General features: G+C 32.4%; 1 protein-coding gene across 3 annotated transcripts; it reads right to left on the reverse strand.

Annotated features, from left to right (window-relative positions):
- Positions 1–3,168: 3,168 nt before the first annotated feature.
- LOC114754738 (pentatricopeptide repeat-containing protein At5g04780, mitochondrial-like) lies at positions 3,169–8,089 on the reverse strand. 3 transcript variants are annotated; one of them, XR_003741241.1, is made up of 2 exons: positions 4,145–4,180; positions 3,169–3,246 (listed from the first exon to the last, which is right to left on the reverse strand). XR_003741241.1 is itself a non-coding variant. In XM_028943554.1 (2 exons), exon 2 carries the CDS (start codon positions 6,667–6,669, stop codon positions 4,798–4,800), a length of 1,872 nt encoding a protein of 623 aa, XP_028799387.1. In that variant the 5' UTR covers positions 6,670–6,869; positions 8,041–8,077; the 3' UTR covers positions 4,558–4,797. The 3 variants fall into 3 exon arrangements, 1 of the variants encoding a protein (XP_028799387.1); XR_003741242.1 differs by lacking the exon at positions 4,145–4,180 and adding an exon at positions 8,041–8,089 and having other exon boundaries at positions 3,175–3,246; XM_028943554.1 differs by lacking the exons at positions 3,169–3,246; positions 4,145–4,180 and adding exons at positions 4,558–6,869; positions 8,041–8,077.
- Positions 8,090–15,548: the final 7,459 nt, after the last annotated feature.

Consider the following 15,548-nt stretch of genomic DNA (forward strand, 5'->3'; position numbering starts at 1 on the left):
TCTAAGAAAGACCATGTTCTCATTAGTCATCACTTGCACCAATGATCACATTACATATGCCCCAAAAAAAAAATCAGCTATTTGCTAGACCAATTTCAACTAGGATTTGGATTCTTGCAAGTCTTTTTTGTGTGACCATGTTGATGGCATCTTGAATAGTGGTATGTTTTTGTGTTTTGGAATTGTGATTCACATCTCGTAGTTCTTGGTTTTCCAAGAGGTTTACTGGTCTAAGGTGGTTGGAGAAAATTTGTTCCATTATATTTTTCATTATTAAGTTATTTGGGTTTGTCATGTCAATAGTTATAACAAGTATTATACTCCTTCTATAAATCTTCCCGTGTTATAATCTTGTAACAGTCTTATTCATAAATTTAATATTGATAGATATGAAAGAATTCTATGAATCTTTAATTCATTATCATATATTTTTTTATCTTGATTTTTAATTTTTTTAATTAAAAAATTTTAAGTAACTCTACTAGAATAATTAAAACTAAAATCAGGCTTACACCTACATTCAATTTTCCTTTTTGATTACAAAGAGGCATTCTGGTCTTTTAGCAACATTTGAAAATCCCTAATCAGGCCTCTTGGTCTAATTAAGAATTTATTAAAAGTATAAGCTTTAATTAGAATTTCATTATTTCAGATGGATTTAATTGGGATTTTCCCAATTTTATATGATTTGGTTGTTGTTATTGTTCATTACAACTCAAGCTACTCTTTTATTTTTAAAAAAAAAAAAAACTAGAATCCAACTGGAAGTTATGTCGAGTTTTATAACTCGAATCATCATTTTTAGCAACTGGCATCGATATTTGTTAGCTTATCTTAGATTCCACATAACTTGAGGTTATACTTCAAATAACCCGAGTTAGTCTAACTACGTTTCTTTTTCAGGATCTTCACAACTTGTAATTAATTTTTATTCAACAATTTGAGTCTTGAAGCCTATAATTAAAAATTGCATTTTCTAAGATAATTGGGAGTTATCCTTCTTACAAATTCTGTTCGTTTCTGAGAAGTTTTATCATAATAACTCGAGTTTTAGTGACCACAACAAGCAGTTAGTATCCCTCGAGTTAGAAAAGTAGAAGTTATACTCCAATCATATCTTATGCCAATTTAGAAATATTGTGCTATCTTAGTCAAAATTCAAATATTGTTTTCCTTTGTCATCTATAATTATACTCCTCCGGTCCTTAATACAAAACCTATTTAACTAATTTGATTAGATTAAAAAAGTTAGGTAAGTTAATTAATTATAAAAAAATATGACATGTTTTTTGTAAAACACCATAATCATCTTTCCTAATATCCTTCCTCCCTCACTTAATTATAATTGAGGGAATATCTATAAGGGTAATTTAGAAAAAAAAAATGATAAATATAATAAATAAGTCTTATATTTAAGACCAAAATTAACTTAACAATCAGGTCCTACTAACAAGTGTTGGTCCTAGTAGAAGGAACTTGGACACCTTAAGTATTATGTCCTGGGTTCAATCCTTAGAACGGTGTGTATGGAGAAAAACATCGTTAGGAGGGGTCACTGCTACGGTGCTTGACAATACCCCGAGAGATTAGTCTCTTACCGTTCGGGTGATGGATACTCTGGGCAATCAAAAAAAAATTAGGTGCTATGTTAAGGACTAGAGGAGAATTAAATTGAGTATATCTTATGAAAATTTTCAAGATTCGATGCTTACATTCATGAATAACTGGAGTCAAGCATTCATGTTGTGACATTACCAAAACTTCCCACACGTATACTTGCTAAGTACGATAGCTAAGTTAGATGATGATTGAAGGATAGGAAATTAAAAAAAAAAAAAAAAAAAACCATAGATAGATACCTGAGATATACAAGACTGGATTCCCATAAAACAAATAAAAAGTTGGGGGAAAAATTTAGACGCTTCTCTGTATGAATTTTTACCATTTTAAGGTAATAATGAAAGTTAGAAGTTAAAAATAGGAAATATAATTAAATTAAAAGATTAGGTGTCAGCCCAACACTTAATGGCGGAAAATGTTTAACAGTTACCAATTTTAGGCAAAGTGAATCCTCAAGTCATTACATCGTGTGCTTAGGATGAATTATAATCTTTCAAAAGCTAGGTGTTGAGGTGTCAAAATTATAGTATATGTGGCGATTAAGGGGACTAGATGTCATAGTTAGGTTCATTAGTGGCCATTAAATTGATGAGATGTCAAGGAAAGGAAATTATGTAATCTCTTCGTGACACGTAGATAGATAAGGTGTCGAGCAACTAAAAATCATGTGATCCCTATATGACATGCAGCAAGATGCATGCTTATTAGTTTCCTTCCCCTATAAATATCCCATTCCATTAGCATATTCTTCAAACAATTCCTCTGGCTCTTCATGAATACTCTCCTATTCCTTAGAATTTCTCTTTAGCTAGATCAAATCCTCTTATGCAAGTCTAGGCTTTAGGACTTGGAAGGAGAGTCCATAAGCTACATCAATACAATTCAATTGGTGGTAGAGCCTAGAAAAAGTCAACTAAATATCTGTGCGAGTCAAGAATACCAAGGGTAGGGCATGGCGTTCTCTCCTTAACAAAGAGTTAGTGTATGGTATTCCTCACCCAACAAAAGGGTTAGGGCATTATGTTTCTGTTAGGGGCAGATTTCACCCAAGAAAGGTGAACCGGGTGAAATATAAAAATTAAACGATTTAAAAACTCAAGTACTTGAATGAATAGATGATATAAAGAAAGGAGAATATCACCAATGTAAGCTAAGAATGAAGAGAGAAAATGCATAGATGAACTTCCATGCTTCGCACAAACTATGAAAATAGTCCATATTAGAAAAAGCACTTGATATTGAGAAATTTTACCTGATGAAAATCTATGACAAATGTTATACCAGCAAGCAATAAGAGGAACCAAAGCGAAATAAATAAGCTTACTAACAAAAAATAAGTCAGCTTCCAATATGGAAGCCTTTCCGTAAACATAACCACCGCTTTTACCTTATTGCAAAACAATCAGCGCACACAATCAAAAGATGCAACCAAAAAATAGAAAGCACAAAATAAACTGCACAAGAAAAAAATTTCTGGATGAATATCAGCATAAAAAGATTCATCAAATACAAGATCCCTAATCAAGTATGTTCTTTCCAGTTCGTGATTCAATCCATTGCCTCACTCTCTTGATTCTATGCTTCAAGTGTTTCTGGCTGTCAATTTCGTGAACGCTGAAAACTCATCTGCATAAAGCAAACACACTATGTTCGGCGTGGGGGAAGTGCAAAGGATAGGAACCATAGTGGAAAGCATTTGAACACACTTCAGCCTTCCATTTTCCAGAAGAAAGACAGACGCAGAAGAAACAGATTGAAGAAAAACAAAGAGAGAATGATGCTACATTCTAATTTTCAAATTGAGAAGGAAGAAGAGGAAAGTGAATAAGAGATAGATAGAGGCAGCTGAGCATTCCAAATTTCAAATGGAAAGAAAGGGGCAAAGAAATTTTTTTTTTTCCCTATCTCTTTTTTGTAGACACGGACAAAGAAGCATTGGGAGAGAAATAAGAATGAGAGATGAAAGCTATGAATGGAAAATAGCAAGGCAGCTAAATATATATAGAGAAGGTTATAATAATTAATAATGTTATGATATGCTTCTGTCAGCAAGCTACCCGGGGGGGGGGGGTTACAAGATTAAAAGAGAAACCATTGAGGGACCTGATAACATTGTATTTCTGAAACCACACTCATAACATGGGCCAGCAAAAGTTTAATCAATATAAAACCACACCACCGATTACACCATACCTCAAGGACACCATGCATTGATTGCGCCATTAATTGCCTTGGTTCTAACATGACCCGCTCCACAAAGTTCAAGCATGGTAGAACACACTATTCGCTGTATTGAACTTTTATAGAGATAATAGGTTGCCAATTCAAAAGTCAAGAATAATGTAACTTCCTTAAAGTCCATGCATTGCACAAAAAATATGTCTAATAGAATGAAATACAAGTAAAGCACTTCAATGACACTAATGCAGTCATATGAAGCCCTAATTTTTCTCCTACTATCAAACACACTATGTCCTAATTTAGTTAAGATCAACTCAGAAAGAACATGAAAATCATTCTTTACATTTTAAATCTTCAAGTTGCCCGATAATGAAATATACAATCAGGTAGAAGCCATACCAACGCTATCACTAGGATTTCAGTGAGTATAGCGATGTATGCCACAAGCGTCGAGGTATAAAAGAATAATAAAATTATTCATCTTTGTATCTCCTGCTCCAATAACCAAAGCTGTGCATGAACATCTTCTAATTACAGACTGAAGTTCTCTAAGCTGCCTTGACAACCAAAAATCTATTATAAAACAGGCCTGTCCAACAAGGCTTCATATGCATTACTAATCTTCATAGCCCAACATAATCATATTCATGATTAATGAGAGCATAAAATATTCAGATTCGAAGCCTTTGTGACCAAAGGCTACTAATGTGGAAATTAAGGAGGGCACACATAACGACCAATAACATCGGCTCAAATGTTGGAACTTAGATCCCCTAACTGCATTCCACAGGTCTCTCAATTTTACATCACAGTGTACTTAAATCTCAAATATGCCCCTGTTGTATACAGCCAAGTGATTGATGATCAAGGAAATTAAAATGTGATCACCAAGCCTTTCACTATTGATGGCTTGAATATGGTTGAAGGAAGCAGAAAAATATGTAAATCCAATGATAGTCAGACCAGAGGAAATATAAAGGAAGATAAATTAGACGTTCACCAAAAATCCCCACAAGAACAGATGCCATCCTTCAAGTGGTGAAAACGATTTGTATCTCGGATAATGATTTCCCTGTTCGCAAACTTTGATGCTAGTTTCATGAAAGTGTGGCAATCACCACAGATTCTAAGGTTTTTCATAATTCTGATGGGCATATCACAAGGCAAACACATCAATCCAAGGGTAAGAGCAAGCTTCTCACTGTGATGCCTCAAAAGAACCTGTTTTGTGCCCTCCTCCAGATCATGAAGTTCATGATTAGTTTCCACTTTGTAACCAATCTTCTTCAACTCTTCTATCAAAATATCCAAATACGCATGAATCCCATCTATTTTTGGATGATTTCTATCACCAGCTGTAAAAGAATGTACTTTATTCTTAATTTCAATCCAACTCCTACCTCTCTCTTTCTTCAAATCAGTCTCTCTGAGAAGCTTCCTTGCTCTTGCAACTTCCTCCCACTGTTTATTTGCTGCATATATGTTTGACAGCAAGATGTGGTTCCCTGCATTGTTAGGTTCCATTTCAAATAGGTGCCTGGCTGCAACCTCAGCAAGCTCAATATTGCCACATTTCCTACAAGAGGCCAAAAGTGAACCCCACATTGAAGTAGTTGCATTAAATGGCATTTTCTGCATCAACTCATATGCCTCATTAACTAGTCCAGCTCGACCAAGAATGTCAACCATGCATGAATAGTGAATGACGTTGGGAGAATGATTGTGCTGTCTTACCATAAGGTTAAGGTACTTCTGTCCTTCTTCATGCAAGCCCATATGACTACATGAATTTAAAACAGATAAGTATGTTACATCATTAGGGCAGAAGCCTGACTGCTGCAATTTCTCAAACAGAATCATGGCCTCTAGTGCACAAGCATGTCTGGCAAACCCTGATATCATTGCATTCCATAATACAATGCTTCTCTTCTCCACATACTGAAACACAAGGTACGCTTCTTTTATGCAGCCACATTTGGCATACATATCTATAAGGGAGGCAACAATATACAAGTTTGAATAAAATCCTAATTTACATGACATTGCATGCACCTGCTTCCCCTCAATCAAAGTTGACAAACCTGCACAAGCACTAATAGCAGATGAAATCATAAACTGATCTGGCTCCAATCCCATTAACTGATAACTATGAAACAGTAGCAAGGCCTCATCATGGAGCCCATTTTGCACATATCCTGCCACCATAGAACTCCATGTTACAGGATTTCTTTCAGGCATGCTCTGAAATACCTGATTTGCATCTTTTATCATAGAGCACTTAGCATAAACATCAATCAAAGAAGTTCCAACAAAAGCATTGGAATCTATAGAAGCCTTGATGGCAAAAGCATGCAACTGCATGCACTCAACTATAGCACATTTTGTGGAACAAGCACACAGTACACTAGAAATGCTAAACTCATTACATAAGGTTCCATCTCTTTGCATTTTAATGAAAAGAGTGAGAGCTTCCTGCTCCTCCCCATTCTGGGTAAGAGATCCAATCATTGTATTCCAAGAAACTAAGCTTTTCTCTGGCATTTCACTGAACTTCCTGAAAGCGTTGTCCACTAAATCACATTTAGAGTACATATTAATGAGCATATTCGATGTTATTATGTCTATTTCAAAGCCAATACGAATAGTCTGAGCATGACAAGAACTCCCTTCCATCAATGACTGTGTTTTAGCACATAGCTGTATAAGATAATGCAAAGTTGAAATACGAGCAACATCTGCATCCACATGAACAGCTTCGTTCACCTTTAAGAGCTCTAGCTTGGCCCCGGTGATAACTGATAGTTGTCTAGAATGTATGCTGAATCCAAAACTGTCATAGAGTCTTCTAAACGCTCTGAAGGATTTCATGACATTGCATTGACAGTAAAGCAAACCAATATGGTATCAGTTTCCTAACTGACTTAGAAACCACTTGGCTTATTAGAGGATGTAGCCATCCAATTCCACATGCATATTTTTGTAGTTTGTACGAGTTGGAGATGATGCATTTAAGTTGAAGCAAGCTAGTCCTCTCCAGTTACACAACTCTTGACCGGTACTTAGTCAAACTTCAGATTATAAAATAGATTTAGTTAAAGGTAGGCATACATCAAATTCATGTAAATCTTACACATGTTTGGGGAAATTGCAAGGGAACAAAAAATATTAAAAACCAAAACATCACAAATAGATAATGAAACTATCTGGGGAAAATATTAGGAATCCAAGTACGATAAATAACATAATGATTCATAAGCCCAAATAAAAAAAATAAAAAAAAAATAATGAAGGATGTAAAAGTTCATTATCTAATCCCTAAAGATCACTCAAGGTTTCCTGTGAATCACAAAGACTTTCAAAAACTGCAAGAGCAATCAATATTTTCTAGGGCTGAAGTTGCTCTACGCTTTTTCTGCTAATGCCATGTTCATTTCCTTGTAATTAAAGTGGGGTAAGGAAAATTAACGAATTCAAAATAACAACACCAATGTCTCTCTAGTTGTATAAAATGAAGTAGTACTATTTAGAGTAATTCAAGGCGAATATGTAATAGAACAGAATAACGCAGGATTGAAAAAAACAACAAAAAGGACTAGTATTTCTCGATTCAGCTAAGCATTACTGTTCTGAATTCAGGTGAGACTCACATGAAAGGCCCCAACCTCAAGGCTTAAAACTAAAGCCTAAAGTATAACTTTTTTATTTTTGGATAGTTCCCAAAAGTTCATTTTAATTGTTAATTCCCAAAACAATATTAGGGAAAGATGAGTTTCATATATCAATTTAGGCAATTATAGATATGAGAGTATAAGGCACAAATCACCACCAATAACTTGAGTCTTAATGTCTTATTTGCAACTAAGATCTCTTTCGGCGAAAATTGTTGTACCTACCTCTAAATTAATCCATTTCTAGTACCTAACTGTAATTGTAATTCCCCCTTTTTTCTTTCCGAGTTAGGCCCTTCCTTCATTTGGAAGTCTCCCCAAATACTCCGAGTAAACTGTCACTGTGCATTCTCTAGAACTGTTTGCAAAAGCTACAGCTGATTGAATCCTCACGTACAATGCGCTTAAAATAATAATATTAATATGAACGCAATTTGACATTTACCACAGATCATCCCATACTAAGAGGGATAAACATCTTCAAACAAATCGACAAAAGACAAAGAAATACTTCTCAGATTGCGCAGCAAAAGTGCATCAGTAAGCAAAAAAATATGAAGCAATATCGTACCTCCACCGTCACAAGGAGATAGAGTTTGAATAGTTTGCCAAATGCAGAGGTTCCCTCCTGTTTCAGCGGCCAACTGAACAGCGCGAACCGGAGACTTCAGTTTTGAGGATGGCGCAGGACCGACGTCGTTTCAAAAGTTTAGGTGCTGAACATGTATATGCATGTGGACCTTTGCGGCCGTGTTGCATGGTTTATTTGGACTGGACTACGCTTGACTTTATGTGTACATTTTGGATATCGGGTGTTTTAAAGATGACTAGGGTTTAATTGTGGGGATTAATTATTTGGAAATCTATAGCATGTTTTTACCACTGATCATAGTGGTTGGCACCTTTTCAAGCCCACATCCAAGTGGGTGGGAGGCCAAAGAGGAAGTCAGTTGAGTTTATGTGTATAGATGATCTTAGTTAGGTTACTTGACATTAATGGTCTTGATCTCTGTCAAAGAGTCATGAGGAAGAGTTTGATTAGCATGGTCCTATTTATATATTCTTCCAATCCTTAATATAAACCCATTTAACTAATTTGGTTAGATTAAGGAAGTTAGATTAGTTAGTTAATTATAAGAAATATGACATATTTTTCCTATAAACTATAATCATCTTTCTTAATACTCCATCTCCTCTTTTACTTAATTATAGTTGAGGGAGTATCCTATGGGTAATTTAGAAAAAATTGATAAATATGAGAAATAGGTCTTATATTTAGAACAAAAACCAGCTCAAGAATTAGATCCTATATTAAGAACCAGAGGAGTATGTTGTAAATTGACTATTTGGTTAATGGGACTTTATGTGTTATCCCGTGTGGTTGTTCGGTATTTTCAAGCAAAAGTTTTTGTGGTTTGAAGGGGATAGACACTTGTTTATTTTGTAGGGTCCATTCTTATCTTATTTACATGAAATGCGATGTATATGCCAAGTGTTAAGGCGTGCATACTTTGAACTAATCATTGTTATGTTAGGTGGAAGGAGGTTATAGGTTGTTGCATGAGACTTTGTTTTGTGGATCCATATTTACATGCTACTTCTAATTCTAATATACTAAGGACTTACTCAGAAAGTTGCTGCAATGGCCAGGTTCTGTTTTGTTTTATATTTTGTAGCGGATTTGTGGGTGATTTTATGCCTTGAACCAAATGGGTTACTTGTAGATGGGTTTGTAGGTTGCACCCTACACCCTAATGTGTTGTGGATTGTTGTGGCTTAGTGCTAGGGGACTTATGGGCTGGCTTAGAGGTAAAGTTTCATTATCTCTTGTTTTTTTCACTTGTAATGGTGGATTGTTTGGTATGGCTTTTTTTCAATGCTCTTAATTTATTTTATCCTAAATCATTTGAGAACTTAGTTTCAAACTTGAAGCGCATGAATTTGAAATATCTAAGAAATCACAAGTTTGAAGATGATCAGGGTGAACATCTGCCAACGTCATATCCCTTTACTAAATGTTCTATTCCTAGGTGTGCAATTATTGAAATGATTCATCTACTCATGTTCAAGATTTAGAGCAGTTTCCTTGTTTAAAACTTGCTTATTCATCTATCAAAATGTATTTGAATAGTCCTCTGAAGGATTATGAGGGTTTGCTGGCATTATTCATCTACCTCAAGTGTCATACGAAGTTTTATACTCTCTAGAAACTTCTTGCTCGTCTAACTAGATGTTCTTCAAATACAAATGTGAACTTTAAGTAAGCTGATTGATCTAGAAATAGCCGTTAGCCTAGTATTGTAAAAATATTATTTGATTTCTAAAAGAGTATCCCTCTACAATTGCACTAAAAATGTTATTATTATAAAGCTATGTAGATGCTTACTATGATTTATTCGTTTACTCATATTCCAAAAGAATATTTAGGAATTTTTACCAAAACGCTACAAACAGAAAAAATAATTCTTCAAATGCTACATAGTGGGAATTATTTTCCCAAATATTACACTCAAAGTTGTTCAAAAGTTCATCTTAGTAAAAACAATTTTTTCAATAAACATTGTTTTCCATGCAACTGAACTTCATCTTGGCTTGAACAACTTTTAAAGTTCATCTTTAGTAAGAACAATTTCTTCAATAAACCTTGTTTCCCGTCCAACTGAAATTCATCTTGGCATGAACAACTTTCAAACTTCATCAGCATTTGAACAACTTCTTCATAATCTCTCACCACATAAATGTTCCTACAAGGATGTTAATAATGATCATATCATTAGAATAATGAGTTAATCATTATATAATGATAATAGTAATAATTAATACTCCTCCGGTCCTTATTATAAGACCCCATTTGACTTTTTATTTGGTCCTAATTATAAGACCCAAATCCATTTTGTCTCTTACATTATGTATTTTTTCCAAGATAATCCTTCTAATAATGATAGTTTTAGCCAATATACTTAATGAGCAAGGATATTTTAGGAATGACAACACTTATTTATTATAAATAACCAACTTAACTTACTTCCTTAATCTCCTCAAATAAGTCAATGGGTCTTATAATTAGGACGGAGGAGTATTACATTAATTAAAAAAGTGATTAATGAAAATAAGTAATGATTAAGTTTTATAAAATTAATAATAAATAATAATTAAATTGACATGAACAAAAATAAGAATTAATTTACTTCGTGGTGTCTAATCTTGGTCTCCTCCGCGCATGCTGTGGTTGTTGTTGTATATTTACTTCTTGAGTTTGATCTAATATCTCATTTGTCTACATAATTGGTGTATTTAAATCAAACCAAGGTGATTCAACCAAAGAAATTGATTGTCAAAAGGTGGCAAATGCCTCATTTGATGGACCACCTTACTCAAAAGAAAAAGTGTTATATTGATGGATAAATAATGTAAGAGTATCAAATAAGAACATGAATGACTGAAATTGAGAAGGATTAGGTGAGTCAGAATGGGATAATGTCGATGATGATGGCATGTGATGAGGGAAAAAATAAGTTGGATTGGAAGAGGTGATAGGGCTTGATGATAAAACTAGTATGTTATCAGAATGACTAAAATTTTGAGGCTCTTGTTCACTTAAATTTTCATTTACAATTGGTAGTTGAGTAGACAAAAAACTGCCTCACTGTTATTGGATTAAATATATTTAAAAATATTAAATTATCCAACAACTACATGCCTAAATTTTCTCTAACTTATGATCCATTATTGGATATTTTGAATGATTAAATTAGATAAATATTTGATTAAATAAATTAATTTGAAAATGTGAGTTTTTTATTCAAGAAAATTGCCTCTGCTTCATTTTTCTCTTGGTCCCAACTTCATTTTCAAATGTTCAATTTTAATTTATCTATATTATTAAAGAATAATTATATTCCTTTCAACATCTAATTTCTATATTGTGAATAAAGGCTTCTAATGAGATATATATTTTGACTAGCACATAAAGGTAAATTTACATTGAATAATGATAAGCTTACAATGAATGCACTTGTGTAATTTTACATTAAGTACCGTTTAAGTAACCCAAAAAAGCATCATTATGATTGAAAACAAAAATAAATATTAATAACTATTTCACACTAGTTATTTAAAAATTATAATTACTTAATATAATAAAACAATTAGCCATTGCTGTTGAGTAATTTTTTTAAATTTATATTTTATTATTTGGTCTCCCTGAATAATTATAATCTTTAAGATCATCTTTAATAAATATTGTTTTTCCTAGGTCCTCCTCTCTAATTTTTCCAAAAAATTAAATAAAAAAACTCCTCTTTCATTATTATTAACCCCACTATCAGTACTCTTTTTATTAGGAAAATTTTGGCACCATTTAGTGCTAGTTTTCAGTGGCCAGATACAAGATCAGACTAAGCTCACAACTAAATATTATCTAATTAGATACATATTTATTCTGACTATATATTTACTCAAGCACTATCTACTAAAAAAACAGTTATATATTTAATCAAATTATAAAAAAGTAAACTATAATTTATTTTATATGACAATTAATTATATGCCTACATTTTTTAATTAAAACAAACTCAACATGTAAAAATGACTAAATATAAAATTTTTATCCATCGTTTAGCAAAATACATACCAAAATTTAAAAAAAAATTAATCAAGAGGATATACCTTAGTCAAAAGAAAAATAAAACTTCAAGTTGAGATAACATGTATACAATATTTACAAGACCGGACACACCACCTACTTCACACAAAAGTGTAAAAAGAGAAAGAAGAATGGAAGGAGTCGGCGAAGTTCAAGAAGAACTTGAGAAGTGATGAGAAGACAGATTAGAGTGGGAATACCAAATGCCATTATATAAAGAATTTACACTATGCACTACATGTCAAAACAAAACACTTACGCGTGAACTGAGCTGAAGACAATGAATAAGTACTCCCTAAGTGACTTTGTGTATGGGAATATTTGGGGACGGAATTCTTACGTGTAAGTTGAGCTGAAGACAATGAATGACTACTCCCTGAGTGACTTTGCGTGTGTGGCTGGAAAAAGCAAGAATATGGTCTAGTCAAACAGGAAAGTTGAAAAAGTATGAAAGGAAGGAATTTCACGTGGAATGTAAGATAAATATGGATTGTGGGTCCCACTGAAGTTGTTCAGACCAAGAACAACTTTCATTTTATGATGTGGCCTCCACTCAAATTATTCGAACTAAGAACGAGTTCTGTACAAATTTAAAGTCAATCATGATCTGAAATCCAAGTAAATTTTTTACTGTTCATCGTGTTTAAATAAAAAAGCCGAATATTTATCTACAACTGCAAGAATTAAAGTACCCATACTACAAAAAGAAATTGACTTCTCACCACCGAAAGTTTTTAATGGCAATTTTTTTTCACCCAAAAGACCATGCCTCAAATGATTGTTACCGAAAGTTTTCTCCAGTGACAATGAATCATTAAAAACGTCTTTCAACGGTGTTTTTTTTTTTAACATTGACATTTGTCGCCGCTGAAGTAGTCTCAATGACCAAAAAAAAAAAAAACCGCCACTAAAAATATTTGCATCAAAAGTGCCTTTCAAGAAAGTAAAAACTATTGCCGAAAAAAAAAAAAAAAGGGCCATCAATCGCCATGTCACCTAATGACAGTTATATCATGTAACTTTAAAAGTGTCCATGATAATATATATATATATATATATATATTAAAACTCAATTTTAAATATACATATCGTGGTTAAAAGAATCAAATTCCTTTCATATAGTCTTACCCATGATAGGGAAAAAGAAGAAATTGTCATGCAAAATGCCTATCATGAATAAAGAAACTTCACTAAATTATATTAACCATGTTAAAGAAGAGGCACAGCCCACATAATCTAATTATTAGAAACAAACTGCCATCTAATATTCACATTTTTCTGCCCAAAAAAAAAAAAAGCAAATAGGCCTTGGGCAATCAAAGCGCAACATAAAAACGCCAACTAGCCCATAAACACATCTTCTGATAATATTCATTCATTGCTATCTCATCGTTAACACAAGTTTCAAAGTGGATCCATTATTTAAAATATCACATGCATGAACCTAAAGGCCTCGAGCCTATGAACGACACTCCATTATAGATAATCAAAAGATGTCATAGGTATTAAAAGAAATCAAATATATGTATGTGAGCTCTAATACGGCAATATACAATCATCCATCGCATAAAACAAAAAGAAGAAAATACAAGATTAAGTCAGATAATCGAGCCTTCGAAACTTTCTAACGAACCAACCCTAAAGCTATCACACGGAAATATTAAAAATAATGGGATAAGACAAATACCTCAATAACTAACAATTCATCTCACCTTACAAATCAATATGTGTATGTGATATGTCAAATGAGATAATTAAGAAAGTAATACAATAAAGCGGTTAACTCGAGTTCCTAATCATAATGCAACATATAATTCCTCATAGCCTTCCTTATAACTTTCTTATTTTCTCTCATTGAACATATGGGTTAAGTTATCCATCCATGCAACTTGTTACTCAATGAGCCTACTGGTTATGTGATATAGACTGGCCAAAATTATGGTATACAAGAATCAGATCATGGGTTTCTCCTTTGGTATATTAATATATTTTAAATTCTTAAATTGATTATTTTTAAATAAAAATTAATTTTTCAAAGCTCGACAATTAAGAGAGAATATTTTCTTTAAATACAATACATATTAAATATTAAAAATATAAAAATATAAAAATAACATTATATTATATCTACATTGTCCAATGTTGATCTGAACGGTCCATGCCCAAACTGAATCCCGCAACTCATGCATGCTCTTCTGAATGAACAGTGGCCTTCAACTTCAGAATGAGTCACTAATGGGATTTATGTTATAGAGCTCTGGGAACCCAAAGATCCTCCATCTGGGGTGGATTAGCTAGATTATAAACTGAGGGAATTGTGTTCGAATACCACTTTCTTAATTTTTTTAAAAAAAAAACTTGATCCAAATTAGTCGGTTGTTTAGATGCTTGATAATAGAACCCAGAAAAAACACCGAATATTGGATGCCCAAAGAGTTATTAAAAAAAAAAAACTATGAGAACATTACATTTTTTTTATTTATAAAACAACAATACTACTTTCAGTTCTTAATATAAGACCCAATTAAATTTGAGAACATTAAAAAAGATACTAAATTACTTAATCATAATATATGTTACATGATCTCTGTAAAATATTTATATATATCATTATATTATAATCAATTTATAAATGAGTCAAATTAGTTTAGAGAAAAACAATAAATATAAATATTATAAAATAATTTAATAATTTTTTAAATTTCTCTAAATTAGCCAATTGAATCTTAAAGACCAAAGGTTGTATATTATAATCAAAAGATAAAACGTTGCATATAAAACTTCTTAAGCAGGCCTAGATAGATTGGAAAATTATGTTTTATCCTCTGGCTTTAAATTACTCATCTAGTCTAATATGTTAGAAAGAGAAGACATTTTTTTTATTTATAACGCACTAAGAGAATTTTTTTTATATGGATGTACAATTTTACCTTTAATTTATTATTGTATTGACTTTTTTATATGAGTTATAATATATATTAAATAAAGATAAAGTTAGAAAATTACTGAATTTTAAATAAGAGTTAATAAAGTTTAAGTTTTTCTCAATCTGTATAAAACATATTAGAAGTGACTTATAAATAAAATATGAAAACACTTTCTCCATTCTTTCATAAACCACAACCATGTGAATTAAATTAGAGTGGGATGAAAATTAACATAAAAATATTTTGAAACGGTGAAGTGTATTTTTTTAAAATGAAATCTTTAGTTAACTTATTATTATTTACAAGTCCAGAGTATTCGCGATCATAAACTCAAATTTCGAAATAACATTCAAATAGAATAAAAAGAAACTGATAAATGAATAATGTAACGAAGAGCATGTTTGGTTTCCTGCTTTCAAAAGTTTTCGTCTTGAAAAAAGAAAAAAATGTTTAAAAATGTATTTTGGTTACGTATTTTTGGGGGAAAAAAGGTTAAAAGGCCGTTAT

The sequence above is a fragment of the Neltuma alba genome, unplaced genomic scaffold, assembly GCF_004799145.2.
Source record: "Neltuma alba isolate B1F8T4 unplaced genomic scaffold, ASM479914v2 tig00010187_pilon, whole genome shotgun sequence".
Lineage (NCBI taxonomy): Eukaryota > Viridiplantae > Streptophyta > Magnoliopsida > Fabales > Fabaceae > Neltuma > Neltuma alba.